Here is a 27577-nt window from a genome sequence, read left to right as displayed (position 1 = left end):
CTTTGGCGTGATTGGGGCAAGGTTGATTCATGCAAGCCTTGTGAGAAAGTTGCAAGCAAGTGGGATGAAGAAAATTGGAGAATTTGAGCCAAAAAGCACAATTTCGCTCCTGACCCTTCCAAAGGGTCCAGAGCGCAATTCCTCTTTAGGTCCTATCCTTCAAAGGGTACCTGAGCGAAATTGTCAGGATGTGCTTGTGATCCAGCATTTTGAGCTAGGCGCTTCTTTAGGGTGGTTTGTTATCATTTCTTGAGGTGAGAACAACATGAGTGAGGGTAAAGTACTAAAGTTTGAATGTTTGAGTGATATTTAAGGCTAATTCCTCAATTTCGCTCGACCCTTCGAAAGGGTCCAGAGCGAATTTCCTTGGATCTCCCTAATTTGCATCAAGCTTAGGTTCCATAGCATTAATTGAGGTTGATTGAACTTAGAGGCACCTTAGACATGCATTTGAGTAGGTCATGGTCACTAAACGTTAAGAATTTGAGCAATTAGGCCAATTTCGCTCCTGACCCTTCCAAAGGGTCCGGAGCGAAATTCCCCAAAAGACTTATTTCTTCAGTAAGGACATCAAATAGTGGACATACATGGCAAGGAAAGGATTCAAAAAAGACAAGTCTAAAGCAAGCTAAGTGAAAAAGGATGAGAATTGAGCCAAAAAGAGAATTTCGCTCCTGACCCTTCCAAAGGGTCCATAGCGAATTTCTCCATAAAACATTATATCTTGCTCAAACCTACAAACTAACTCATTCCCAAGCATTTTTGAAGGCAAAAGACTTGTTTTTGATGATTATAGGATGAGAAATGGAGTTTTGTGAAGGAAAATCAAGTAAAACATAAATTTCGCTCCTGACCCTTCCAAAGGGTCCAGAGCGAAATCCTTAGGATAGCTTATTTCCTCACCAAAACCTTGAAATGGACACCACTTTGAGAGAAAGTTAGCTTAAATATGATAAGATAAAGGGGAATGGGCAAGTTGGATGTGGATTGAGGCTAAAAATGGCAATTTCTCTCTTGACCCTTCCAAAGGGTCCAGAGCGAAATTCCTAGGACTACCCAATTTCGCCTAATGCACTAAAAGAACCTTATTTTAAGCTAAATTGATGGCAAGTTGACTTGATGGTGATAGAAGGAGGTTTGACAAGTTAAATACAAGGCAAAGAAAGGAGAAAAGAAGCGTGAATTGAGCCTAAGGAAGAATTTCGCTCCTGACCCTTCCAAAGGGTCTAAAGCGAAATTTCCTAAAACCTCTATTTGCTCCTTGTTTGAGACCAAGAACCTTATCCCTATGGCGTAGTTGAGGGAAGATTGATGCATATTTGCCTTGCAAGGTAGATTGGAGCAAAGGAAACGATGGAATTAAGACTAAATGACAAATTTCGCTCCTGACCCTTCTAGAGGGTCCAGAGCGAAATTTTTTCAAGCTCTTGACCCTTCCAAAGGGTCCAGAGCGAAATTCCTAAAACCTCCTTTTGCTCCCAATTTTGTATCAAGCCTAGTGTTGATTGAGGTGGATTGAACTTAGAGGCATCCTTAGGCATGCATTTGAGTAAGTTGTGGTCAAAAAATGTGAAGAATTTGTCCTAAAATGCAAATTTCGCTCCTGACCCTTCCAAAGGGTCCAGAGCGAAATTCCTAGGAGGACTAATGTTTTGCCTAGGCCCTTGAGAAAAACCTATTCCTAAGCAATTTTGAAGGCAAGTGACTTGATCTTGGTAAGGTAATGTTGAAAATGGGGTCTAATTGAGCAACTTTGTCAATTTTCGCTCCCGACCCTTCCAGAGGGTCCAGAGCGAATTTCATTATAGGGCTTGTCCTTCCAGAGGGTCCTGAGAAAAAATCTTATTATAGGTCCTATCCTTGGAGAGGGTCCAAAGCGAGTTGATCTTAATGCTTTCTTGTTGATGATTTAAGGTGAGAAATATCATGTTAGAATGAATATATCATGTATTCTTAATCATCTTTTGTTTGTTTTGCAGGTCAACAAAATTAAGATGGAGAAAGATCAGGCCAAGACAAGGGCGACCTATTCCAGCTCCATCATCATTAAGGACGCCTCAAATGCATGGAGGAGAACTCAAAGTGCTTCAAAGTTGGAAGACCTCAAGTGTTCAAAGAGTTGCACGTAATAGATCAAGCTATCCTCAAGATCTTCATTCCACCACATGGAGAAACCACAAGATATCAGAAGAAAGATGTTATAAAACTTCAAAGCGATATGAGCTACTAGAGGAGTGACTTGACCGGGAAGGAGACTTCATGAAACACATGAGAGTCAAGGAGGTACATCTTTCATCTAGTACATCAAGGACGAAGGAGGATCGACCAAAGGTCATCACAGAACAAACGCAAGACAAGGTGGCATCCCAGTCACTGTTCTTCCGGTCAGATAGCTTCACCTTAGCATGTCCAGATTCAATGTACCCCACTCACCAGTGACGGGGCAAACTTCGAGGCACCTACCCCTGCTTTCTATTGGTCCACACTCATTGAATGTAATTTTCTCATTGGCTAAAGGAGTTTGTTGTAACAAACCCTAATTAGGGTTTTCATCTTGTAATCCTAGCCATTAATTGTAAATCAATCAGAGCCATTGAATTGTAAAGAGATCCCTATATAAAGCTTTGGCTCTTCATTTGTAAAGGTTAATAGTTAATAGCTAAGAATTAGTAGCTAGAATAGTGAATAGAATAGCAATTAGAGTAGATTAGGAAGAGAAGGCAAGGAATTGTTGCCTTGATTGTAAATGAACTCCATTTTCATTGAAGTTATGGTGAAGTGTGTTGTTTCTTTGCAATATGCATGGTCTCTTGTTGAATCTTTGTTTTAGATGATAGATAATTAGATTGAATGAAGGAAGTTACTGAATGCACTCGCGTGGAATCCGCCTAGTCCAAACCACTAGCCTCTTGCTGATTGTAAGGGCGCCCTGCATGGTCAACTGGCATTGAATGAGCTTAATCTCGAGTGCATCTATTGTTCATGCATTAACTTGAATGGTGATTAGTATCAGATGGTGTAACGATTTGAACATATTCGAAGCATCCCTTAGAAGATCGCACTGAGCTGGTGTTGAATTGTTCAGTTTGATGGTGAGACCTAGCCCAGTAGGACTCCAACTAGTCATTCATCTATCTTCTTGCATTCTAGGTCTTAGAGTAGACTTTCTGGGCCTTTCATCTTTTGCTATTTCTTTATTCTTCTCGGTGAGTAGATAGGACTTGAGTTCCAGCAAATCAGACGCTCAGGCATTCGAATGTAAGTCCCCTTTGTGATTCCAACATAATCACATCAGACCAAATTGGGCTTATCCACACGTAGAGACCCTACATATAAGAACCTTGGAGTCTTCTCGAATGATCCTTAGGCGAAATCTTCAGCATTCGAGGAAATTTTGTTCAAGAGAGGATAAGATACCTTGGTATTTTATTCTTTGTTCGCATGTTCATGAAAAACACATCAACACTACTCGAGAGTGACAACCCACTTAATACAATTAATTAATACACTGTCAAGTAACCAAAATTATCAAACATAACAATAAGCATTTTATGCCAACTACATTATCCCCCCCAAAAGAAAAAGTCGTCTTCCAGACGACAAGTAAACATCAAGTAATATCTGGAAAGACTAATGATAAACAATGACTTGGACTAGACAAGCCCAACTTGTAGTGTACTTGCCAAATCAAATGGGGTTTGGGGGCAATGCCCCCAACGGGGGTCTTGGGGCAGTGCGCCCAGCAAGGTCAAGGGGCAGCGCCCCTTGCAGGGTTGAGGGTAGCACCCTTGCCGCCAACACCAAATTACAACCTTTAGAACCACATGAAACTCCATGTCGCAAATCATTTTTCTGATTTTTTAAGGCGCCAAAAGCAATATTCAGAAAGTTCGATAATAGAAGATGTTGCACAAAATTGAATTGATGAAGTTGTACGAGCCCTAAAAGAGCCGATTGCACAATGTCACAATGAAAATACCGTACGCGCTTGCTGATATGAGTCCGTACTTCAAAAATCTGAAGGTGCCGTACGGAAATGGAATGTTGGTACTGTCGTATGTGATGAAGACTTCGTACGGGGATGGAATGTTGGTACTTGCGTATGGGAATGACATATTGGTGCTGCCATAAGAGAATGATCTCTTGTTGTTGCCGTACGAGAACATGTTGGTGTTGCCATATAGGAATGACATGTTGGTGCTGCCATATGGGATGTATACTTGAACGTCGTACGATACAACCCAATAATGGCTGTGAGGTTCGTACGCTTACTCCACAAATATGTCGTATGGTTGGACATACGGTTTTGAGGTGTTGTACGGGGTGAGGAGAAGGTGGCCGTACGACGGTTTGATGTCAGTACGGTGGTGATTCCCTCCTGGCGGTTTGATGTTCGTACGGTGGTGATTCCCTCTTGACAGTTTGATGTCAGTATCGTGGTGATTCCCTCCTGATGGTTTGATGTCCGCATGGTGGCAATTTCCTCCTTGCAGTTTGATGTGATGCCGTCTTGGTCAATGATGTACGGAATGTCTCGTGTCTGTACGATGATGTCTTGGTCTTTACTTGCCTTCTTGTCTCCTTCCGTATGGATTCCTTCGTACGGGTTGAGCCTTATTCCCTTCGTCCAACCCATGACTCTACCAACTTACGGTTTGTCTGTGTGGCTTTTATGAATTTCACCTTTGTACAGATTTGTGGTACGAAACTCTTTTGACCCCAAATCTCTACTCCTTGTTTGGGTAGTATATCGTAGGAGGTAGGGACCTGTTGACGTTTATTTTGTACACCATCATACACAGAATAAAATACCTAAAGGCATCTTATCCTCTCTTGAATAAAGTCTCCAACTGCTGAAGATTCGCATGAAGGATCAGTTAGGATGACTCCAATGTTCTGGTTAGTAGGGTCTCTACGTGTGGATAAGCACCAGCGGTATGATGTGATTTGCTGTGTCCTCAAGGGGCCTTACACTCCGAAAGTCTTACTAAACTAAAGAAGGTTTCAAAAAAATAACAAAAGGATAGGGTTTGCAAGAGGTCTAATCTAATCTAACCCTAAGAATGACTTCATGTGGACAAGACTTGGCAAGATTCTACCAACTTCAATTTCGCCATAAAATAACAACTCAATTGAAATTGATGCGATCTTCTAAGGTAACAAATGATTTTCAATGCATCAAAGATCAAAGACACTACCACGAAGGTACATATCCAAGATACAATAATGATTGAAGGTTAAGTGATTCAAATATCTCCAGTCGACCATGCAAGGCGTTCCTACAATCAGCAAGAAGCTAGTGGTATGGAAAGCGAATCCTACCAAAGATCAAGTCTCACACTATGTCCTTCAAATTAACGCACTACTTTGATTGAGCAAGATTCAAATGAATTGAACAACCATGAAAATAACCAAGAAAGTTGCAACAAAACACCATAACTTCAATATTTCATTGATTTCAAAGTCATCATATACAACAATTGCTTGAATTCCTTTCCTCAAACTCAATCTTGCTACAAAAATAAATTGCTTCTAAACTCTAATCTCTCTAATACATCAAACTTTCTCTCTAATCTCTTAACTATCTCTTATTTAGATAAATGAAATGAAAATGAGGGTATAAATAGCATCCTCAATTACAATGAATGGTCCAGATTGAAATCAGATCAACGGTCAAGATCATGACACCTAAACCCTAATTAGGGTTTGTTACAAAAGTTCCCCTTTTATTGCACAACATTAAATGCATAGCCAATTATAAATTTGGCACGAAAATCTAGGAGACATAGACCAATGACAATTAAGGTGCCATGTCATCTATAACAACCTCTCATCTAGAATCTTATTCCCTTTCCAATGCTCCTTTTTAGCATATGCAATGAATCTTGATACGATTCCCTCGATCTCAACAATTGGAATCTCGGGAAGATTCTTCATTCTTTCTTCCAAGTGGATGACCTGATCAAATGCATCTAGAAGAGCTGCGTCCCATGTAAGTTCAAGTTCCTTAGTCTTTTCAATCAGAAGCATGGTAGCAAACATCTGGCCCTGTTGCTCATCTGTGATATTGACGTCCTTGCAAAAGATGACCTTAATCCTATCCTCCAATTCTTGCAAATCCACATTTGTCTCAACTTCGATCCTCCTGCCAAGAATGGTACGTAGTACCTCAAATACTCTGTCCTGGATCGGGTTGATCACCTCCTCAACATGACTGCACCTAGTACTGATGTCCTCAAAGAGAACTTCCTTCATCTGGAGTAAGGTTGACCACTGAAGTAAACTGTGAGGTCCTCCATCCATAATCTTTTCCTGCGCTAAGACCTTCCTCGATGTTTGTCTAATTATTTTCAAGACAGGAATGATAACATCCTTGGTATGAGCAAAAGCGGCTACCGTTATCATCAAATTGTGGATGATCTCAAGAACCTGAATAGCCCTATGAATAGTCTTCATCATCCTTGTTGCAAATTCTACGGCAACTGTATGAGATTTATCCATCCAAGTACTCATGCGCTGGACCATACTCCTGAATCTCTCTGCCTCACCAATAGATTGAAGGGGAAGTGCCTGTATGGGTGATCTTGCTGGATCCTGACGTCCTAAAGGCTGATTGAGATGGCTGAAATATGTTCTCCATGCACCGACCTCTCTCTCGAGCTTTCTACTCTTCTCCATTTCTTCTCTAAGCTTGTCCTTCAATGCCTCAAAGGAATCGGTGGCATCATCTAGTGTCTGCTCGGCTGTGGATGGACCTAGCTCAAATGTCTCTATATCATATTCCTCTGCTAGGATCTCACCTTCGTACTTGTCTACTGCCAGTGTAGCTACCTGTAATTTTCTGGATCCAGTCTCATCTCTAATCATCTTGGACATCTTGGTAGCCTTTCTCTTCTCTGTCACTTCCTGGGAATGTCCAACAAGGCTCTCTAAATCAATCACATTGTCTTCGTCCTCGATCACAATCACCTTTGTTAATCTTTCCTTCAACCAATCTGGGATGGCTGATCTTGTCTCTCTAACCTGTATCTCCTTATGCAATATTTCTTCTTCTCTGTGAGGAGATGTTACCTCATCATTGTTCTTGTCTTCATGTAGCTCATAATCTTGGAGAGATCCACTTGGCGACCCTTGAGGTACCTGTCCTTCTTTATCATTCTGAACCATCGACTCCATAGACTCTTCCACTTCAAGTGTCCTTTTCTCTTGTCGAGAAGATGTACCGGATGAACGATCTCGGCTGGCCTCTTGTTTCTTCTTGGAAGATTCTCTCTTTCCAGGTCTCTCTTTCCTTTTTGAGCCTCTTGGATGAAGATCGCCTTCACTTGCACTTCGAAGGTTGCCTTCATTTGCATTTCTGGGATTAGGATTACCTTCGCTTACACTAGCTCCACCTTCGGCTGGCTTCTCTTCCAAAGTGAAAGTCATAGCTATGCCTTGCTCTCTCAACTTCTGATGCTGCACATCAACCCATCTGCGAGTACAAGACAAGATTGGAGCCATCAAAGCATCTAGATCCACGACCTCGGGCTCATTCCAATCTAATCTTATTGATTTGCTTTCTCGATCATAGGATGACTGGAGATGTCTGCCATTGTCCTGAGCTTGGTCGGCCACTCTGTAAATCTTGCATTTCCTGATGAAATCCAAAGGCAACCTAGAATGCATCTTTCTTTTCACTTCAAGATCGTCTAAGAGATTCATCATAAAATCTTCTATCTGAAACTCATGCTTAAACTTCCTACCGACTGTCTCCTCTATATATCCATGTGGATCAAAGCTCTCTCTCAAAGCAAAGAATGGAAAAGAATACAAAGCTAACTCCTTCTCTGCGTCATCCATGGCTAAAGCATTAGGACATACCTCAACTGAATTGCCCAATATGATAGGTACCGGAACTCCATTTCCATGTCTGTGTCTGAATGCCTTCGCATAAGCTGCCAACTGTCTTGTTACTTCAAGTAACACTATTCTGTCTGTCGGATATCTCAGCAACATGTATGGAGGTGAAGGACATCCATGTACTCTGATATAAGTAAACTTCGGAAATTGGATAAACCAAGCACCGTACCTCTTTACTAGTTCCTGTGCATCCTGAGATAATCTGTTGTGAATCCCACCTTGTAACGTCCTTGTGATGTTCATCGTGAAGGTATCATTAACTAACTTGTAGTTGCTTCCTGGCGGATGATGCAAGTGGACATAGGAATCACAAACTCTGACCTCGCCGGGTCCTCTTCCAATCACTCCTCTGTGAGGTAGTCCTGCGTACTCGAAGCTCCTGATCAAGGCATAGATGACGTATGAACTCATGTGGAAGGACTTGGTAGCTTTGAGTCTCCTCAACTGTATGTCTAAGCAATGGCTAATCATTCTAGCCCAATGAATTGTTCCTTTACCCTGAACTATCACCTGGATGAAGTAGAACATCCACTTTTCAAAGTAAAAAGCCTGAGGGGCTCCCGTGACTCGGTTGAGCATTGTAATCAAATCCCTGTACTCCTCCTGGAAATCAATCCTGTGTGGTGTGTTCGGTACCTTACTCAGGCGAGGACGACTCTTGAGTAACCAGTTCTTGTTAATGATGCTTAGGCAAGCATCTGGATCATCTTCGTACATTGACCTGGCTCCTTCTATGCTCTTGTAGACCATATCCCTGTGCTCTGGAAGATGGAAAGCCTCACTTATAGCTTCCTCTGAAAGATACGCCAAAGTGTTTCCTTCCTTGGACATGATCGTTCTGGATTGAGGATCATAATGACGAGCACACTCGATCATCAACTCATGACACTGTACTGCTGGAGGGAAGCCGGCCGCCTTAATGATGCCACTTTCAATTATCCTCCAGGCGACAGGTGATGGCTTGCCAATGTAAGGGACATCTCGAAACTTCTTCGTACTGAAGTTGCCCAAGTTGGTATCTCCAATGTTGCTCCACTTCGACACGATCTTGGTCTCCACTTCTTCGGTCTTCTGATCTTCCTTCATGAGAGCTGGAGGACTGGTGGATGCTCCCGCCTTCGGGGTCGCCATACCTACACAACATTTCACAATAAGTAACTGGATATTGCAATGCATAACATAGATTAGATTAATTTTAGGAAACTTCATGATAAGTCCTTGAGTTATCATTTCCTAAAAAACGATCGAGCAACTGGAATTCAAAATTTCAAAATTCAAAAATTACGCTATGACGATCAACGTTCAAACTCAAAACAATAAATCAATATCGCCATACCTTTCTAGAGAGCTAACTCTAGAATGCAAAACAAATGGATTCGCCTAGGCAAAATTTGAAATTAGATGGCTTCAACGTAATCTCTCAAGCTAGCAACTTCGCCACCTTTGGGATGTCTTTGATGTGATCTTCAATGTCCTTGGCAAGTTCGTTCAATATGGAAACTAAGGTTCGCACGTACTCTCCTTTTGATAATGCTTCGCACCACTATGCTAAATTCTCACTCTCTAAACACAATTCGCACTTCTCCTTCGAATGGAATTTCGCACCTTGTAATTGTCTTCTCCAAATCGCATGCAAAGGAATGATTGAATGATGTTTTAAAATGCCATATCACACCCCCTTTATATAAGCGCTTACCTCCTTAATTGCCTCTAGGCCGACTTGGAAATAAGGCAAATAATAATAAAAATTAAATAAAGGGAGGCCGACTTTTGTATAAATATAAAAATAAAACCCAAGCGCTCACCTCCTTATTTAATTAATAATTAATAATTAATTATAAATGCCTTTGTTTTTTAAATTAACAAATTCGATTTCTTACAAGGCCAAAATAATTAATTAATATTTTGCGCTATATTTTAAATGCTAATTTAATTGAATTTTCAAACTTATAGAATTTAGCATTTAAAATAAATTCAAAAAAAGTTTGCTTTGGCGCCAAAATTTGAAGATGAAAAATACAAACCTCATCGCCCTGGTCCCTGACTGAGGGACAGGAGCGATCCATCAACTTGGTCTTGACTCCTGCACTTTTGACGTTTAAAATCTCCATCCTTACGTTGGAATTGGCATTTTTTGCTAGGAATTTCGAACTTGGGTGACTTGACCTTGCAAATGAGTGCCTCTTGAGGTGATATCGCTTTGGTCCCTTGGAGAGGGACAGGAGCGAACTTGTATTTATTCCTTGGTCTTTGCCTTCTAAGTTGCCAATTTGTATCGCAAGGCAAGTAACAACTTTATTCTTTTATTCCACGCATAATTTACTTGTCTTTTACAAGGCAAATTTGATATTTGAGTGTTTTTCGCCCTGGTCCCTTGGTGAGGGACAGGAGCGAACTTTGAATCCTAGCTCAAATTTGTCACCTTTTAACGTTCACTTCTTTTGTATCGCCTTCCAAATGATGTTTTAAACCCTTTGCAACTTTGTTTTGACATGATCTTCGAAGGATAACAAGTATTTTAGCAAATATCGCCCTGGTCCCTTGGTGAGGGACAGGAGCGATCCTGGTGTTTCTCTCCTTGATCTCGCTTCTTTAATCACCAATCCTCTTTATATGGCAAGCAATGACATAGTTTCTCCCTTCCACGCTTGTTTCACTTGACTTCCACAAGGCATATAGATGTTTGGAGGATTATCGCCCTGGTCCCTTGGTGAGGGACAGGAGCGATCTCCATGTTCTAGTCAAAACTCGCCATCTTTCAACCTTTGTTCTTCGTTCATTGCTTCCTAAATGATGTCCTTGATCTTGCCTATCCTTGCCTTGTCTTGATTTTGAAGAAAAATGAATGATTTAATGAAAATCGCTCTGGTCCCTGACTGAGGGACAGGAGCGATATAGCTTCCTTGGCTCAATTGATAGTCATTTGATGTTTGAAACCTTTGTATATCACCGTCTTAAGATGCCTTAGACCCTTTACCACCTCGCATGATCTTGACTTAACGTGATTTTGGAAGGATTTGGCCAATATGATAAATATCGCTCTGGTCCCTGACTGAGGGACAGGAGCGAACTTCAATGTCTTAAGCTCACGCTTGCTTTCATCAACTTGCTATTGCTTTCATCGTGTAAAATGAAGTCCCTTGATCCCTCTTGGCCACTTGATACTTGATAAACCTTTGAAAATTTAAGCCTTTGTGAAGATTTCGCTCTGGTCCCTGGGAGAGGGACGGGAGCTATACTGAATTTCGCCCTGGTCCTTGACTGAAGGACAGGAGCGATCTTGGGTTTTTAGTGCAAAAATCTTCATCATACTAACTTGCAATTATCTTCAAAGTGCAAAACAATATCCTTTACTTTCTTTCAAACATTCAAAATGTGAATAGCAACCCAAATTTAACCTCATTTGAATACTTTCGCTCTGGTCCCTGCCTGAAGGACAGGAGCGAACTGGGTGTCTTGGTGTAATTCCTTCGACATCGGCGACTTTGGATACTTCGTTCTTCATTGAGATGCCTTAAAACGTCCTCACCACCTTGTACTTCGTCTTGGAGTGTCTTGAACTTGGAGGAAAGGCAACATAATCATCATATCGCCCTGGTCCCTGACTGAGGGACAGGAGCGATCTTGCTCTTGTAGGCTTCATCTCACTTTGCTAACTTCAAAAATTATCTTCAATGGTCATGTAGTGCCGTTTCACTCATCCATGCCTTGGAATTTGCTCTTACTTGGCAAGGAATTTGTCTAAGGTAAAAATCGCTCTGGTCCCTGACTGAGGGACAGGAGCGAACTTAGGCATTTGAGTCCCTTGTAGATGTTTGGTATTCTTCAATTTGTCTTCAACGGGTTCAATTCACCTCCTTTCTTGCCTTCAAACATAAAACTTGCTTGATCTTTGCCTAAGACATGCCTTATGAAGAATTTCGCTCTGGTCCCTGGGAGAGGGACGGGAGCTACAATGGATTTCGCCCTGGTCCCTGACAGAGGGACAGGAGCGATTTTGGCATTCTGGCCATTTTTCTTCATGTTTGTGCCTTCAAATTATATTCAACTAGTAAAATGCATCTCCTTGGACCTTTTCAAATCGTCAAGTTGTTAAAATCCTGCAAGGACAAAGCAATATTTGATTTTGAGCTCCGGTCCTTCACTGAGGGACAGGAGCGATTTTGCTTCCTGAGGCATTTCTGTGTTCGTGAAATTCTTCAATTTATATTCAACGGAAAGATCGCGCCTTTCTTTATTACTTCCAATTCGAAATTCATCTTGACCCTGTAGGGACGGTAAGATTTTTGAAAACGAGCTCCGGTCCTTCACTGAGGGACAGGAGCGATTTTGCTCCTACAGGCCAAAATATCATGATTTCACACGTTTAATCACTTCACAAGGCAAAAACAAATCATTCCTCATGCCCAGGATCAAAAATAAAAAAAACTCAAAATTTGGACAAAATTACTCATTTGGACAAAATTCACAATTCATCATCAACACTTAGACAAATTAAAACTCTGCACTCAAAATTCCAATTGAAAATAGACCATTCTGGCGAATTCACTTTATTCAAAATTGCATCCTACAAAAGGAAGCTTAAAAAACTCTCAAGACTGACTGGACTTTGGCCTGAAAAGACAGTAACGGAAACCCTAAGGCTTGACCCTAATCCAGACAACTGACAAACTACCAAAACCCTAAAAAGCAAACCGAAAGGCGAGCAAAAACGAGCAAAAAGAGGGGGTCCCCATTTTAAATGGGGCGATGTGTGAAATGGTCACAACAGGACCCTGCTGAGGTAAATGGTTTGCTTCCAAATTCCATACTGATTTGTTGTATGGATGATGTGCTTTCAACTTGTACAACCTTCTCTCATACAACCCCCCTATGGCGTACGGATGATGTGCTTCCTAGTTTCCTTCATTGTTCCTGCAACTTCTCTTCTCCTTCTCATATGGCCTAACCCCATACAATTCCTTCAAGCTTGTTGGACTTTGCACTTACTCAATTTCGCCAATCTGTAGCATGTTACAATCGGGGTGAAAGACTTTGTAATCCTCCATCTGCCAGTGAAATAATCTTTTCAAAGAACTTGTCTCATCCTCAGAGCAATCTTCTAGTTCAAGCACACCTTCATCATTAGGTTCCATCATTTTTTGTCCTCCGTCTATACCGGACTCTCCGTCTTCAATCTCTGATTCGAAGGATGCCAACTCCTTGCTTACCACTTGGTTTCTCAAGTTGATGATGTACGCTTCCAATTGTGATTTGCCTTGGCAGCAATCAACCATCCCCTCTCGAGGAGTGCATCGTACACCTTCTTCTGCAACGGGATGACTACGAAGTCCAAGAAAAATTGTTGTCTCCCAGTCATTACTTTTTGTGCCATCAATGTTCCCAATGGCTCAATGTTGTGTTGGCCGACACCTACCAAGTGGAAGGTCGGCGGCTAGAGTGTCGACTTTCCCAGACATTTCCAAGTGTCCTCCGGCAGCACATTAACTCCCGAGCCCCCATCGACAATGGTGTTTGCCAACTTCTTCCCCATTATTTCCATCTCAATGACTGCTGGCTTCCTTCCGATGCTCACCGTCAACAACATTGGATCACTAGCCTCATTCCCTTCGGGTGGTGGTTTTCCTGTCAATTCCTTCGATTGTGGCATACATTGTTTTTGGATGACTGTGTCGTCACTGACTACGTTGCTAATTGCCATTCTTAGTTGCAACATAGTTTGAAGAAGGTCTGCCACCTTCATCACCTTCATGGGTATGGTTGTCCGTAGCACCTGCCGAATTATGTTCTTGTAACTCCCACAATGACGTACTTGCAATTCCGTTGGAAGTTACTCGTTGCTTCACCAACACTTGTTCTACTTCGGCTCGTTCCTTCTTCGTACCAGAGTTTGAATACATCGCCTTCTTTGTCTATGCTCTCGTGATTGCCAAAACTGCATCCTCTTGTTCCTCCACATCCAGCATATTAATACCCTTCTGCTTCGAGCAGTTGGTGTCTTTATGGTCACTTGATCCACACCATTTGCACAATAATTGTACATTGTCTTTCTTGTTCTGGCAGTCTCTCGCAAAGTGTCCCCATTCGCTGCATTGTCGGCACTGTATGATAGGACGTCCTTTGGAGTCGTACTGTATTTGGTTTCGCCCTCGTTGATTTCCATTGATGCGGGGCGATACATTTTCTGGTTTCAATGGGCGAAATTCTGTCTGTGTGAAGAGTACTTGCGTACTTCTAGTCTTCAAATTATATGGGCACTCCTTGATTGAATGACCTAGCACTTGGCAAATCTCATAGAACATATTTCTAGGACAATTACCTTTCGTGTGCCCCTCAATTTTGCACTCAGTACACCCTAGTTCATTACATTCTTTGTTGGTTCCTTTCTTAGCCTTGAATTCTTTCATCATTCTCAACATATCCTGTTGAAGGGCTCGTACGGTTTTGGATTTTTTGTCACTACTACCTTTTGTGCTCTCATCATCGTCGGTCTTCCTCTTCCCTCGGGAGGAGGTTTTGTTTTCACTCTTGATGTCCATCGCCCGATTGTAAGCATCAATGTATGAGGATGGAGGCACTACTTTCATCTTGCGCAGTGAGGGTATCAATCCCTCAATGAACCACCTCTTCTTCAACCCGTCGACTGGTTGGTTCTCCATCTTGTTCAATAGTTCTTTGAGCCTACGGATGTAAGCGCGTACACTCTCATTTTTCCCTTGCTTGGTATTATAGATTTCGTCCGCGATCTCATTGTCATCCCTCAGGAGTTTGAATTCCTCCGGGAATGCCTTCTTCAGATCACTCCATCTCGTCTTGTGCTGGGCGTCGAGGTCTGTGTACCAATCAATGGCGATCCCCCGAAGGGTGGTGGGAAATGCCTTCAGCTAGTAGTCCTTGTCATCTTGGTCATTTGCCTCCCATATTGTTATACATGTCTTGCAATGGCGTACAGGGTCCTCTAATCCATCTCTAGTGAACTTCGGGAGTTTCTGCTTCTCCTGGGTGTTCAACATTGTTTTCACTTGGAAGGTACTGTGTATATTTGCCTTGTGTGTTGGACCTGGGTGGACTGTTTTGACCGCTACGTTCCAGTGCTCTCTTTGCAGTCTTGGCCACCTAGGCGTCCTCTACACGTCCACCTTCAGCATCCCCAACCCTTCGGGTACTTTCGGGTGTGTCGGACTTGGGTGGATTGTTTCGACCGCCACATTTCGGTGCTTTCCTTGCACTCTCAGCCACGTGCGCATCCTGTACACGTCCACCTCCAGCATCCCAACACTCCGGGTACTTTCAGGCTCCGACTCGTCCCTGTGACTCCCTCCGGCTGAGGGTCGGCGGATCACCTAATTGCTTGGTCTTGACCACCCCGTGGCCTCTTCTCACTTTTATTGGGTTCTACAGGCATGAATCACTCAAGACTGACCTAGTTTCTTTTAAGTCAACAACGCCAAAATGTTTACCGCTACAACTGATAAATTAAATACAGGAAATAATAATGTACGTGACAATGCATACTAGACACGACAGTAAAATATATCTTTATTCGCACATGCAATTATTACAGAGAAGACCAGAGATGGTCAACCAAGGATTACAATAGACCCGACTATACCGTACTACCTTCCTTGGCGGTACACAATATATTTAAAGAACCCGATGGTTGCCAAGAGGTACACAATCGTCAACCAACCGACACATAGCTACTCGAGAGTGACAACCCATTTAATACAATTAATTAATACACTGTCAAGTAACCAAAATTATCAAACATAACAATAAGCATTTTATGCCTATTACAACAATTTTAGTTTATTTCTAGATTTTCGAGTCTTTAGTTTACAGTTTTGTGCTTGGTGGTGGATGGGGAGCAAAATCCAATGGGGTTCTTGTATGAGGCCAAGTGAGCCATCCAAAAGCACTTACAGGGGAGAAGAAAATTTGAACCCATTTGGGACATTATGGATTGTAGCTGGAACAATCAACTCCACCTTTCCATTTATTCAATGACATACTTTCTTAACCTCAAATTTCTCTACAAAAAGGAATTAGGGCTAATGGGAAGTTATGGAGGGCCCCACAACATGCATTGGGAGGATGATGTCCAAGGAAGATTTTAGGGACTTGATAATTGGAGAGTTGCAGAGATACAAGCTTTGCAAAAAGGCTCTTCTCTCTGTCACTAGCTATCCAAGGGAAAATTGCCCAAGCACCAAGTAACAAATTTTTTAAGTCTTTCTTCACTTCAAATCTTTAATGTGTAAAACTATTGCATACTCACAGTCTTGAAAATTTCATTTTTGCAGCTGATTGGTCAGAAGATTGGAGTGCAAAACCCCAAATCTTAAAAGCTACCTTTCTGAATTTTGTTCCAATTTTGTAGGACTTATAGATGTAAACACAATTAGAGCTTATTTGATGACATTCACATGAAGAAGCATGATAAGTTGACACAAAAGTGACTCAATGATCTTTTTTGCAATACAACAACCTTCACCTTTGCTTAAATAAAGTGGAGGGCTCAAATAGTCATGATGAATTGTCCTGGATGACATTGATCTATACAGTGACTGGATTCTCTAGGATGAGGATGACATGTTTACAAAAGATTTGTTTGCTGTTTTTGAGAGGCAAGTAGAGAAGGGTGCAGCAGAAGCAGCAGACATTGGATTGGATGGCATCATAATTGAGAATAATGGTGATCTTGAGGAGTTATTATTTTAGATTGAGAGTGGAGTCACAATTGATTGAGATTTATATGGGACCAAAAAATTATAAAGTGTTTTAACTTGCGGAGTCAAATTTTTGATGATGATTTTCAACCATGTGATTCATATTATATATCAGTTGCCGTATTTGCATATTGATATGATAGTGTACATTTCTCCAATGTTTTAGAGACTCATTTCATATGTTTTGTAACTGTATTTTGCATAGCTTTTTTTTCAATGAATTTATGTATTGTTTCAATTTGTTGAGTTTTGCCAAGTCACAAGTTTTAAAACTATTGGATGTAAAAAATTGATTACAATTTGTTGAGTTTTGCCAAGTCACAAGTTTTAAAACTATTGGATGTAAAAAATTGATTACAATTTGTTGAGTTTTGCCAAGTCACAAGTTTTAAAACTATTGGATGTAAAAAATTGATTACAAAGTAGATGAAGGTATCTGCAGTTGCACATTGTGCTTGTTGAAGTAATTTATAAGTAATTAAAAATTCTAGATAGTGTTTTGTTAATAGAATTACCAAGAGTAACATTTCATAACCATGGTGGGCCTCCTTCCTGACATGGCTTAATTATGTTAAATGCCACTTCTATCTTTAGTAGTGAAATTGATTTAGTCGTTCCCTTCTTTTTCAAATTTCTAAAATTTGAAGATCTTGCATCCTTAAAATCTCTCCATAGTTGAAATTAAGAAGTGTTTATATGAAGTAAGAATTGCAGAGGCAAATATATGAAGGAATGGGTGCATAATTATGACATTTGTTGGGATTTTTTGGGAGGTCAAAATAACAAGTTTAGGGAATCCTTGTACAATTTTACAAAGGGCAATATTTGAAGCAATTTTACATAAAATTTAGCAAATGGAGGTTGCATAGGATTTTAGACTTAACGTTTATTTCATTTTTGTTTCATTTTATATGATTACATTCTGGACTCACGGAAACAACTCTCATCTTTGCTATCATGTCTAATGTCCAAAATTTGCAAAGTGAAATTATGTTTCTTGGCTTTTTCTTCACAGTTGAACCTGCATCAGGAGCTGATACTGAGGGTCTGGAAGTTGCAACCGAATGTTTGTCAGATGTTTTTAGGCTTGGCACAAGGTCTGCTGACGAGCAAATACAACCACATTTATTGGTTGATCTTTTCAGATCAGCTGGACTTGATCCATCCAGGGGACAGGAATTATCAACTCCTCAACCAGTACATTGTTATATGACTCAATCTGAGAATAACATTCAGGGGCAGGCCAACAATGAAGGAACATCTAGATCTGTGGTATGTTTTCCAATATTGGATTTCCACATACATAATATCCTCTGTTCTTCAAAATTACAAGAAGCTAGGTGGTGACCTTTCATATTTGTTCTCTAGGAAGCATCTTCTGAGAGCAAGGTTCATTTATTTGCGTTGTTAAAAAATATACACCTTTTACAGCATTCCCATTAATCCTGTTTTAATGCTTTCGAGGGGTCCAATCCTCACAGGACTATGTGTACATAGCTTTTATGATTCAGGGTTTAACTGTTTTAGACTCATTCACTATTTTATTTATGCTTCTCTATTGAGTAGTGTCTAGTTTCTTTTTGCATTTAGAATATATTTGCTCCAGTAGTTCTCTGTTATGACTCAACATACTATTACTAGAGCCCCATTGACCTGCTCGTCGTTACTTTTGGACTTCAATAAAATTTCTTTTTATTTTTTATTTTTTATAAAGAGCTTAACACATGGCAAGTCTGCTATAGAGGAATGGCATCAACCATTGTGTCTTTATGAATGCCATTAGAAGCTGCAAATTCTATAGCATCTGTGAATTTAACAAATGATTGCATGCTCAAAGGATAGTTGAATTTGCTTGTTGGGTTTCAAGACATGTAGGTTTATTTTGATCTAGATCCCATTGAATAGAGATATGTAGCTAGCGTTCACCACAAAAACCATCATGGAAGTTATAAAAATGATCCTTAGTTCTGGTATTGGCTGTCCACATGTTTTTCTATCTCTAGGATTTATCATTCAAATGACTTTGGGGAAGCAGTGGCTTGGAAGCCACAGAGATTTGAAGGAAATTGGAATGAAGAGCCTGCTGTGTGAAACCCCATTTGATTAAAATCTTATAACTTTAATAAGCAATTTGAGCTTACATTTTATTTGCTGACCGTGATGAAATTGAGTGGAAGCTCAAACATATTTAACTTTAGATCTAGTTTGTTTTTAATACAAATATAAGTTTCTGGATGTATCTTTGCAAGATATTTGTTTCTTTCAAAAATTCAATCAGGACAGTTACCATTTTGAAATCTGTTAATGATTTGCTCATAATAATTATTTTTCTTCAGGATGAATATGTGCCTATGGAACCCAGAATTCAAGGTAATTCACAGAACATAGCTTCTTATACTTTTTCGTCTGAACAGCAGAAACCTGTAAGCACTTTTTTTCTATTGTAAAACTTGTAAATGTTGTAAGAGAGAAGTAAAGATTTTACACTGTTAATGCACACCACTGATGAATACCATATCCTCTCCATTGGATTTAAAAGTTTGAAAAACATCTTCTGAACGGTGTTGATGAATCATATGCACAACTGATTTAGTTTTGTCTTCAATCTGGATTAATTTTGTAAGATTGATTTTGAAGTATGAAACTAAATGTAAGGATTAAATGTTTCAGTCTTTCAGAGTGTTTGAATATCAGATTCAGTGATTAGTTGAGTTCTGATTTATTATTTTGCAAAATAACTCACTGAAACTTCTAGGCTTAGGTAAGCGGTCTAATACCGTAACTTTTTCTTTTAAATACTTGCTTATCTAAAACATTCTGAAGATTGTTTTCTATGATGAGTTGGTGAGTGCTTCAACAATTCCTTGATGTGCAAAAATTTGTAGCCACTTAAGATTGATCTTGTTCAGGTATGAAACCTTTTTAACAAATTTAATCTATGGTAATTAGACTTTGTCTATGGTGGATACATTTTTGAATTGTGCAGAATTGTCAGGTTCTCTTTGCTTCTTCAATTAAATTATAAAAAGGGTAATTTATCCTTGATAGTGTGATTGTTCTTTTAATTATTGATTTTAAATTTTACACGGTGGTAGTTTTTTTTCCTTGGCTTATCATGGTGGTCTAATGTGGTTGCTTACATGGCACAACTTCATGTCATTCGTTTGTCTTTTCAGAACATTGGGCAAACACTTTTTTTTAATTCTTTTACTAGAAACTATGAACCTGCTTTTTATATTGCAATTACGTTTCTTTGCCACTGCTGTTGTTGGATCACATTTTAATATTTTATGTAGTACTTATCTACTTTTCCACAATTTGGGTGCAAGGTGTTACCTGCTGGTTTCGAACTGGGGAACTCTTTATTGGAGTAATGTGTTACAGCTGCACTTCAGGCCTAAATCTTGGGTCATTCATTAGTCTTAGGTCTATTTTGACTCTTAGAGTTCTTACAAACTTCAGATGAGAGTTTGAAGGTTTTATTTTGTAGAATTCTCCGTGATTTTTAATCAGGGTTTTTTAACAGAGCATTTGGTTCTGAGCTTTGCATTTGGAAGGAATTCTTCTTTAGATGTCATTTTGCACAATAATCAATATTCTTTGATTTTATTTAATTTGGAGCTTCACATGACTATTGCGTTAGTTGGGATGTAGATGAGAGAAGGTTGACAGATGCTACAGTTGGGATTGATAGTACTATCAAGGGAAGACTCAGGTATTATAAATTGTAAGCATGCGAAGGGTCTTCATGCATGCATTTGTGTGAGAAAGACCATCCAAGTTTGTCTCCTTGATGACAAATGGATATGTAGAATTGACAATACATCATAAAGGATTACATACAAAATATGCAAGTATCTGACATGAATCGTTGCACCCTACAGGCTATTTATAAATAGTAAATACAATGATAAGTTCTAATGAGTCATTTTAGTTATATTGCACTATTCTAATTGCTTGGCTAATCTGTTGTTGTGGTCTAGTAATGAGAACATAACATTTGTATCTCTTCTTCGTACTCTGCAAAAATGCAATATACTTCTTTGTATGTTTCTCCCTTTTTGTAGTTAACCGAAGTTTGGTAGCTCTTCTGCTTTGTAATTGTAATCTACCTTTGGTTTCTAGATTGCTATCTCATTTGTTAATGATGAGAAGTAGTATCCTTCAGTTAGATTTTTATTGCTTATCTAGCAATTTTTTGATGGGTATCATGGGCCCTTGTTAAAAATCCCTTTTTCTTACAGAGAGTGATGTTTACCCTTCAGCAAAATATCTGGCTTTTGTTTGCTTCTTTGTGGAATTTTGAGCCTTTTCCGAAGACCGAACATTACCATGAATAAATTACAAATAAATTGATTACAAACTATTATACAAATCATGTGCCTTGAGACATCTTTTCAATCTTTTTAATATTTATGCCGACTTTCATGTGATATTTTTTTGGCAGGCACTCTTGTTTGAAACCTTGTTATTCATTAAAAAAAACTAATAGATTTGTAATAGAGATAAATACCCTTTGCAGAACTGCGTGTATGATGTAACTCTTTTTCTCATTTTGTTTGAACCTGCCTTAAGTTGTCGAATCAGAATCAGGTATAGGGACAGGTATGTGGGTAAGCACATCAGTCTGGCAAATTTTTTTTGGGCTGGGATGTTCTGGGTATGTTCATATGAAAACACATAAAAATCATAAATATATACATATTTGCAGCCTTAAAAAAAGGAATTAAATTCTGAATACTGCATATCATGCATATGCTAAACCAAATCACAGTAACTATTATGAATACAGTATACTAATTTGATATCAAACTTGAGTGTAATGACAGAATACTTCTCAGAGAATATGCGGGAATGTTTGACAAGCTAGGAACAATTCAGATATCCACTGAAGATGATATTCTGGTTACTTAATGTTCATAGCATCCATGAACACTGTTCAGTAAGTTAGTTACCAAAACCTGATATGTGTTCATTCTTAGAAGAGCATTGGGGACCATGAGATGCATTATGAAAGGCTGAAGCTTGTGGTTTCTGAAACCTCTTGAAGTGTCTACCGAGTTGATGATTCAAGACACATTTCTAATGCCATGGGATGTTTGTGACAACCAGGAAATGCAAGTGGTATTTTTAGTTTAGAACTTCAACTCAAATTCTTATTCTCCTGGTTGTTGCCATCTTGCTTCAAACATGTTGCATAGAGAAATGCCTTTGGTAGGCTGGCCTCGTAGAATTCTAAGTAGGACAGGTGCAATGACTAAACCTGAGTAATGAAGATAAATTTCATATCTCTTAGAATTGATTGAGAACAAGATTGTCTGGAAACATTTCTCACCCAAACCATGGGTGATTTTACACCATTTTCCACTACTTGGAGATGATTATTTTTCAATCTTTTGTGTCCACAACTTGACTGCCATGTTTGACGTGATTTACACTTGGCACTCTGTTTGTCTGGAGTACCACTGCTTCCCATATGCCGTGCCTTTTGATAGATTAGAAGATCAAGATGAAACCGAGCATTAATGAAGCATTTGAAACCATTGGGAATGACTGGCCAGCAACATGCAGGAGTCTGCTTTGTTCTTTATTGTTGACTGTAACCGAGATAGGGAGACCAAGATTAAAGTGTTGTTTGGGAACTCCTTGGAATTTCTATGATGCAATTGGAATTACATGGGTACAGCCATGTACAATTCCAAAGAATTCTAGCTTAAAAATATTTTGCACTGCCCAAATCTGCAAAGGAATTGGTTCTGATTCCAATTCTGGTATGTTTCACACTTAGAATTGTTAGGTTTTCAGGCCGATTTTGTAACTTAGAACCTGACACTTCTTTCTTCCCATTACTGTGCTTGCTACTTTGCTTTGGACCTTAAATTCGCTGCAAAGCTATGATATGCTCCTCCAATAAAATATACATTGAGGTTTCACATGCCATTATTGTTCTCTTTGCTATAATTTTACTGGAATAGCCAGCAACTTTTTGTAAATTAGTATTGGATATCTAGCAAGATGTCTTTATTTTCTTTCAAGCTCATAGGCATTCTTTGTATCATGCATGCTTGGACTTGTATCATTTAATATTGACTAGTAATCCTACTAATTCAGCATCAAGGATTCCATATTCCTTTTCTTTCAATGACACCATGCCGTTGGCTTAGCTCTTGTACCCTTAATTGAATCCAAAATCTTCTCATATGTTATGTCATGTAATTTTTGTGAATTTGACATCATATTGTTTGTTATCTTGTTCCTTTCTCCTAAGAAAATTGATGTGGAGCACCCAATTCATTTAACAAGTTCTGTGTTGGAATTTTATTTTGTCATATTGATGTCAAGGAATTTCATCTAGTATGAGCTCCTTTCCAGTTTGGCTAGTAGAGCAGCTTGAGCTGCTTGTATGCTTACTTTTCTTTTGTAAGCAGCTGAGTCAGATAGATTGCCACATCGTTCTTGTGTGGGGCCTTATTCTTTAGTATTCTGAAGATTTCAGAAAGTTCGATTCTCTTGGAATAGTTTTAGCTGCTGAGGTGCCCTTATTCTTTTTGTGCAGTTCGTGGTATACTAGTGATTAATCCTCTGTCAGTTTCTTTTAAGATAATTAATTTCTGCAGGGGTCACGCTGTGTAGAAGCTCATAAATAAATCAAAGTGGCGTTTGTTTTAGTGCTCAGAGAATTATGGATTTTAATAACGCCAAGTCTATTTTGTGCGAATTTAAAAAAAAAAAATTCCTGGTGCGTTTAGTGGTTGTAGTGGTCTGCAAAACTTTATCCCAAGTGAGGAGGTATTTTCGATGCAAGTCAGAATTGTTCTGACTATGCACGTCAGGAAATTCAAATCTACACAAACTGTATCTTAGTCGAAGGCATGGTAAAATGGTTTAGAATTTATTATCGCAGATAATGGATTTTCTTTTGCGCCAAGACATAGAAGAATTTGTGTACACCTCAAGTGTTGACTTTACCTAGTATCGCATCTCTGGGAGGAGTCGTATTTTTTTTATGAAGCTGTTTTATTTATCTCCGTTAACGGGAATTTCTTTGGAGATAGTGGCATCAAGGCTCTTCGTATTCAGTCAATAAGAGTCAAGCCGTTTTTTCTTGTAGATTGGGCATCACATGTTTTTCCTGACATTGATCCTTTTATTGTTACTAGCCAAAAAGGGATATCATTTTGGATTTTGGAGGTGATATACGTACTTCTTCGTCATTTGTTTTAAATATATTGGGTGGATTTTTATCGTGTGTGCCTCCTTGATAATTCTCTGAATGGTGTTATGCCAATATTGTGGAAAATCCTTTTTGGAGTCAACTGGTGCGTTGAATGTATGACTGGGCATTGCATGTTTTTCCTGACATAGATCCTTTTATTGTTACTAGCCAAAAAGGGATATCATTTTGGATTTTGGAGGTGATATACGTACTTCTTCGTCATTTGTTTTAAATATATTGGGTTGATTTTTATCGTGTGCGCCTCCTTAATAATGCTCTGAATGGTGTTATGCCAATATTGTGGAAAATCCTTTTTGGAGTCAATTGGTGTGTTGAATGTATGACTGCCAAGTGCGTTGCATGGACTGGTTTGTGTCTGAGCCCAGTTTGAAGCAGCAGAGTGTGAGTCGTCTTTGGTTGGGCCCGTTTTTGTTGAATGGGTGTAGTGTGTATTAATCACTGCTTGTGTGAAATAAGTCTTTTAAAAAAAATATTGTGCGATATTTTTTGTGTGGAGCTGTGTTGAACTTGAAAAGGGTGGATATCGTTTTTCTGTTTGGTAGAAAGCAAAATAAGTGTGGTGTTCTAAATATTGTTCTAGAGCAGTGGTTATGATTTCTGCGCAGTAGTGTTGCTATCCGGGTGTAGAGTGCTTGATGCTTATTTAAATTTTTGAGTTCATCCAATGTCTAAAACAATAACTGTTTAGAAGGGAGTTGGAGCTCTCTAATAATTGAAGTTGGTGTTCGGATTAATCTTAGTTGGTGCTGTGAAATATGCCAACCAGAAATTCGGCCCAATCTGATGGTTTTGGTTTTCTCTCAAGTCTTTGATCAGCGAATTTGTTTTATGGTTTTTAGGTGAATTTTTTGATGTTTTTTCAGTTCTTTGGGGTTTTTGCTTAGTTTTGCCAATGAGGAATTACAAATTGAATGCAATACATGAAAGAACAATAGACTGATTTGAAAACTCAGAACTCTGATTTTATTACCAGCAAATTACAAATTCAAATAAATAACTTTTAAGACATCCAGAGCCAAAATTGGCCTACCAGTTATCCCACGCTAGCGTGGATGAGCTTATTTTGATGCTGGGGTGGTGCACTAGACAAAACAAGAACCTCCAAGTGCTATAAATCGCTCCAAAGTGTTTTATTTTCCTAGTATATAATTACCAAAAACAATTGAATGAAGAAATAGTAGATCAGGCACTATATTTTGATTCTTGCGAGGAGAAGTCTCTAGAATTGACCACTTTTCTCCACTGAAATGCTGATGTAGTCCAAGAATGCTATGAATTCTTTGAGTGAACCCCTGTTCCGTCTTTATTATCTCCCAACAATGAATTCTCAAACAAATTCTGATCCTAAAACCCTCTAATTTATTTATTTGGCTTCACAGGCCAAGTATGGATGGTATGGCCCTCTTGGGAATGGTACGGCTCTCCAAAAGTGTTATTAAAATTGCTGGTCTTTGCTTGTATTTTGCCCAAATCTGATGTGTGTGCACTGTAATTGCTGTATCTATCAATAAACTTCAATATTTTGACCCTCAGTGGTCTGATTTGAAGTTTCTATCATGTCCAAACTGCTGAATGGTGAATGGGTTTGCGTCCAATAACCTGAAAGCTGGGAGTTTTTCGTTCCCAAACTGCTTCCAATTGTGCCGCCCTGCTGGTTGCAGACTGCTGCCAAGAAGAGTCGATAAAAAAATTGAATGATCATGCCCAAATTCATTCCCGTGCACTTCTTTTATGCCTTCTTAATCCCACGCCCAAATTAGGGATTCATTATAACATTATTCCAATGAAATATTCCTCACTTAGGCACCCAGCTGAGGGTTTGAATTATCATTAATGGGGTCACCTTTTAAAAAAAAAGAAGTTTATTTTACTTTTTGCCTAGGAAGGTGTGCAAAAGGGGGGAAACTTTATATTTTATTATTGACATTTCATTAATCCCCTCTTTATAAAGTTACTTTATAAATTTGTCTAATTATAGAAAAAGTAACTTTATAATGAATTATTATAAAGTTCACATGATATAAATCCATCCAAACCAAAAATTGGCTAAGTATAAACCTCTTGCAACCAAAATCATCTCCTATCCACTAAATTCACATGTGGAGGTGGCTAACAGATGAATCTATGACTCCTGAGTGATCAACTAGGAAAGTGGGGACATTACATGTTGAGTGGAGAGTTGGGGCTCTCCTGATAATTGTCTCTTTGTAATCTGGGTTGGTGCCCATTCCGAGTTATTGGAGAAACTTTTGTTGTGGTTTTTCACCCGAGAGGGTTTTCCACAAGAAAATCTTGTGTTGACGTTTTTAAGTTTTGCTTGCATATCTATATTTTGTTTCAGTTTGTTTCAAGTGTTATCAGTTGGTTTTAAAATTCACAATATTGATTCACCCCCCCCTCTTAGTATTGTTTGTGTGATCATCATTTGGTATTAGAGCCAGTACCTTCTTCAAAAGCTTAAAAGCTTGAAGGTTGTGTTTGTTGGAGTTCAAAATGAATGCTCTAGAAGGATTAGCAACGAATATAGCTCCTCTATTCGATGGATCAAACTATGCCTTTTTGTGTGTCAGAATACGAGCTTACTTGATGTCACTTGGTTTTGATGTCTGGAATTCTGTTTCAATTGGCTATACATCTCTTCAGAATCCTCCATCTACTGCTGATGAAAAGAGGGCCTTTGAAAGCAATGCAAAAGCTATTAATGCTATCTTGTGTGGATTGTTTGAATTTGAGTTTGTGAAAGTTATGCACTGTGACAGTGCTCAAGCTATGTGGGACAAGCTAAAAAATGCCTGCGAAGGAGATGAAAAAGTGAAAAAGGCCAAGCTTTAGACTCATAGAATGCAGTTCAAAAGTCTGAAAATGAAAGAGGACGAGAATATTGCAGCATACTTTTTAAGGGTTGATGAAGTGGTCAATTCTCTCAAAGGTTTAGGAGAATTAGTTGATGATAAAGTTGTTATACAGAAAATTTTAAGATCTCTACCTTTAAGGTTTGATGCAAAGATTTCTGCAATTGAGGAGATGGCTGATCTTGATCAAATGACCATTGACAAGCTTCATGGTATACTGACCGCATATGAGATGAGAACAAATCTTGAACCTTCAAAAAGAGAGTTTGCTTTCAAAGCTTTGAAGAAAGGCAAACAAGTGGAGCAAGCCTCAAGTGATAGTTCGGAGGATGATGCTGATTAAAAAAAAGCTATGTTCACTAAAAGGTGGCAAATCTGGACATTTTGCAGCAAAGTGTCCATACGAAGACGATGATGATAGCATCAATGAAAGGAAGCCAGAGTTAAATAAAAGGAAGTATAGAGGAAAAGACAAGAAGACTTGGAAATCTAAGAAGAGCTTATATTTAAAGAAGGAAAGTGATTCGTCTGAAGAAAGTGATGGAGAATTTCTTAGTGACGAGATCTTGTTCATGGTCATAGAAGAAATTCATACAGAAAAATAGGATGATGAAAGTGATCTTGGATAAGAAGATGGAGAAGTTGATTTAGAGCAAGAATTGACAAGCGCTCTTCATGAGATCAAAATTCTTAAGAAAAAAAAATTGGGTTTAAAGGTGCAGCTCAAAGAAGAAAGTGTAGAAATATCTGCAAAATCACAAGCTCTTGAAGATGCAGAAACACAAATTAAAGATCTGAAATTGCAGGTTGATGAGGCTAAGAAACTTGAAGAGGAACTGAAAAATCAGATCAAAGTT

General features: G+C 39.1%; 1 protein-coding gene across 2 annotated transcripts in view; it reads left to right on the top strand.

Annotated features, from left to right (window-relative positions):
* The window catches only part of LOC131061499 (uncharacterized), a 167759-nt gene that overhangs the window by 31194 nt on the left and 108988 nt on the right, over positions 1-27577 (top strand). For both annotated transcript variants that reach the window (XM_057995208.1, XM_057995207.1), the window contains exons 2-3: positions 17647-17903; positions 18968-19001. In XM_057995208.1, the coding sequence (XP_057851191.1) occupies positions 17647-17903; positions 18968-19001 (291 nt within the window). The remainder of the gene's footprint in view (positions 1-17646; positions 17904-18967; positions 19002-27577) is intronic.

The sequence above is a fragment of the Cryptomeria japonica genome, chromosome 8 (assembly GCF_030272615.1).
Source record: "Cryptomeria japonica chromosome 8, Sugi_1.0, whole genome shotgun sequence".
NCBI lineage: Eukaryota > Viridiplantae > Streptophyta > Pinopsida > Cupressales > Cupressaceae > Cryptomeria > Cryptomeria japonica.
This window is presented reverse-complemented; position numbering and strand designations above follow the sequence as displayed.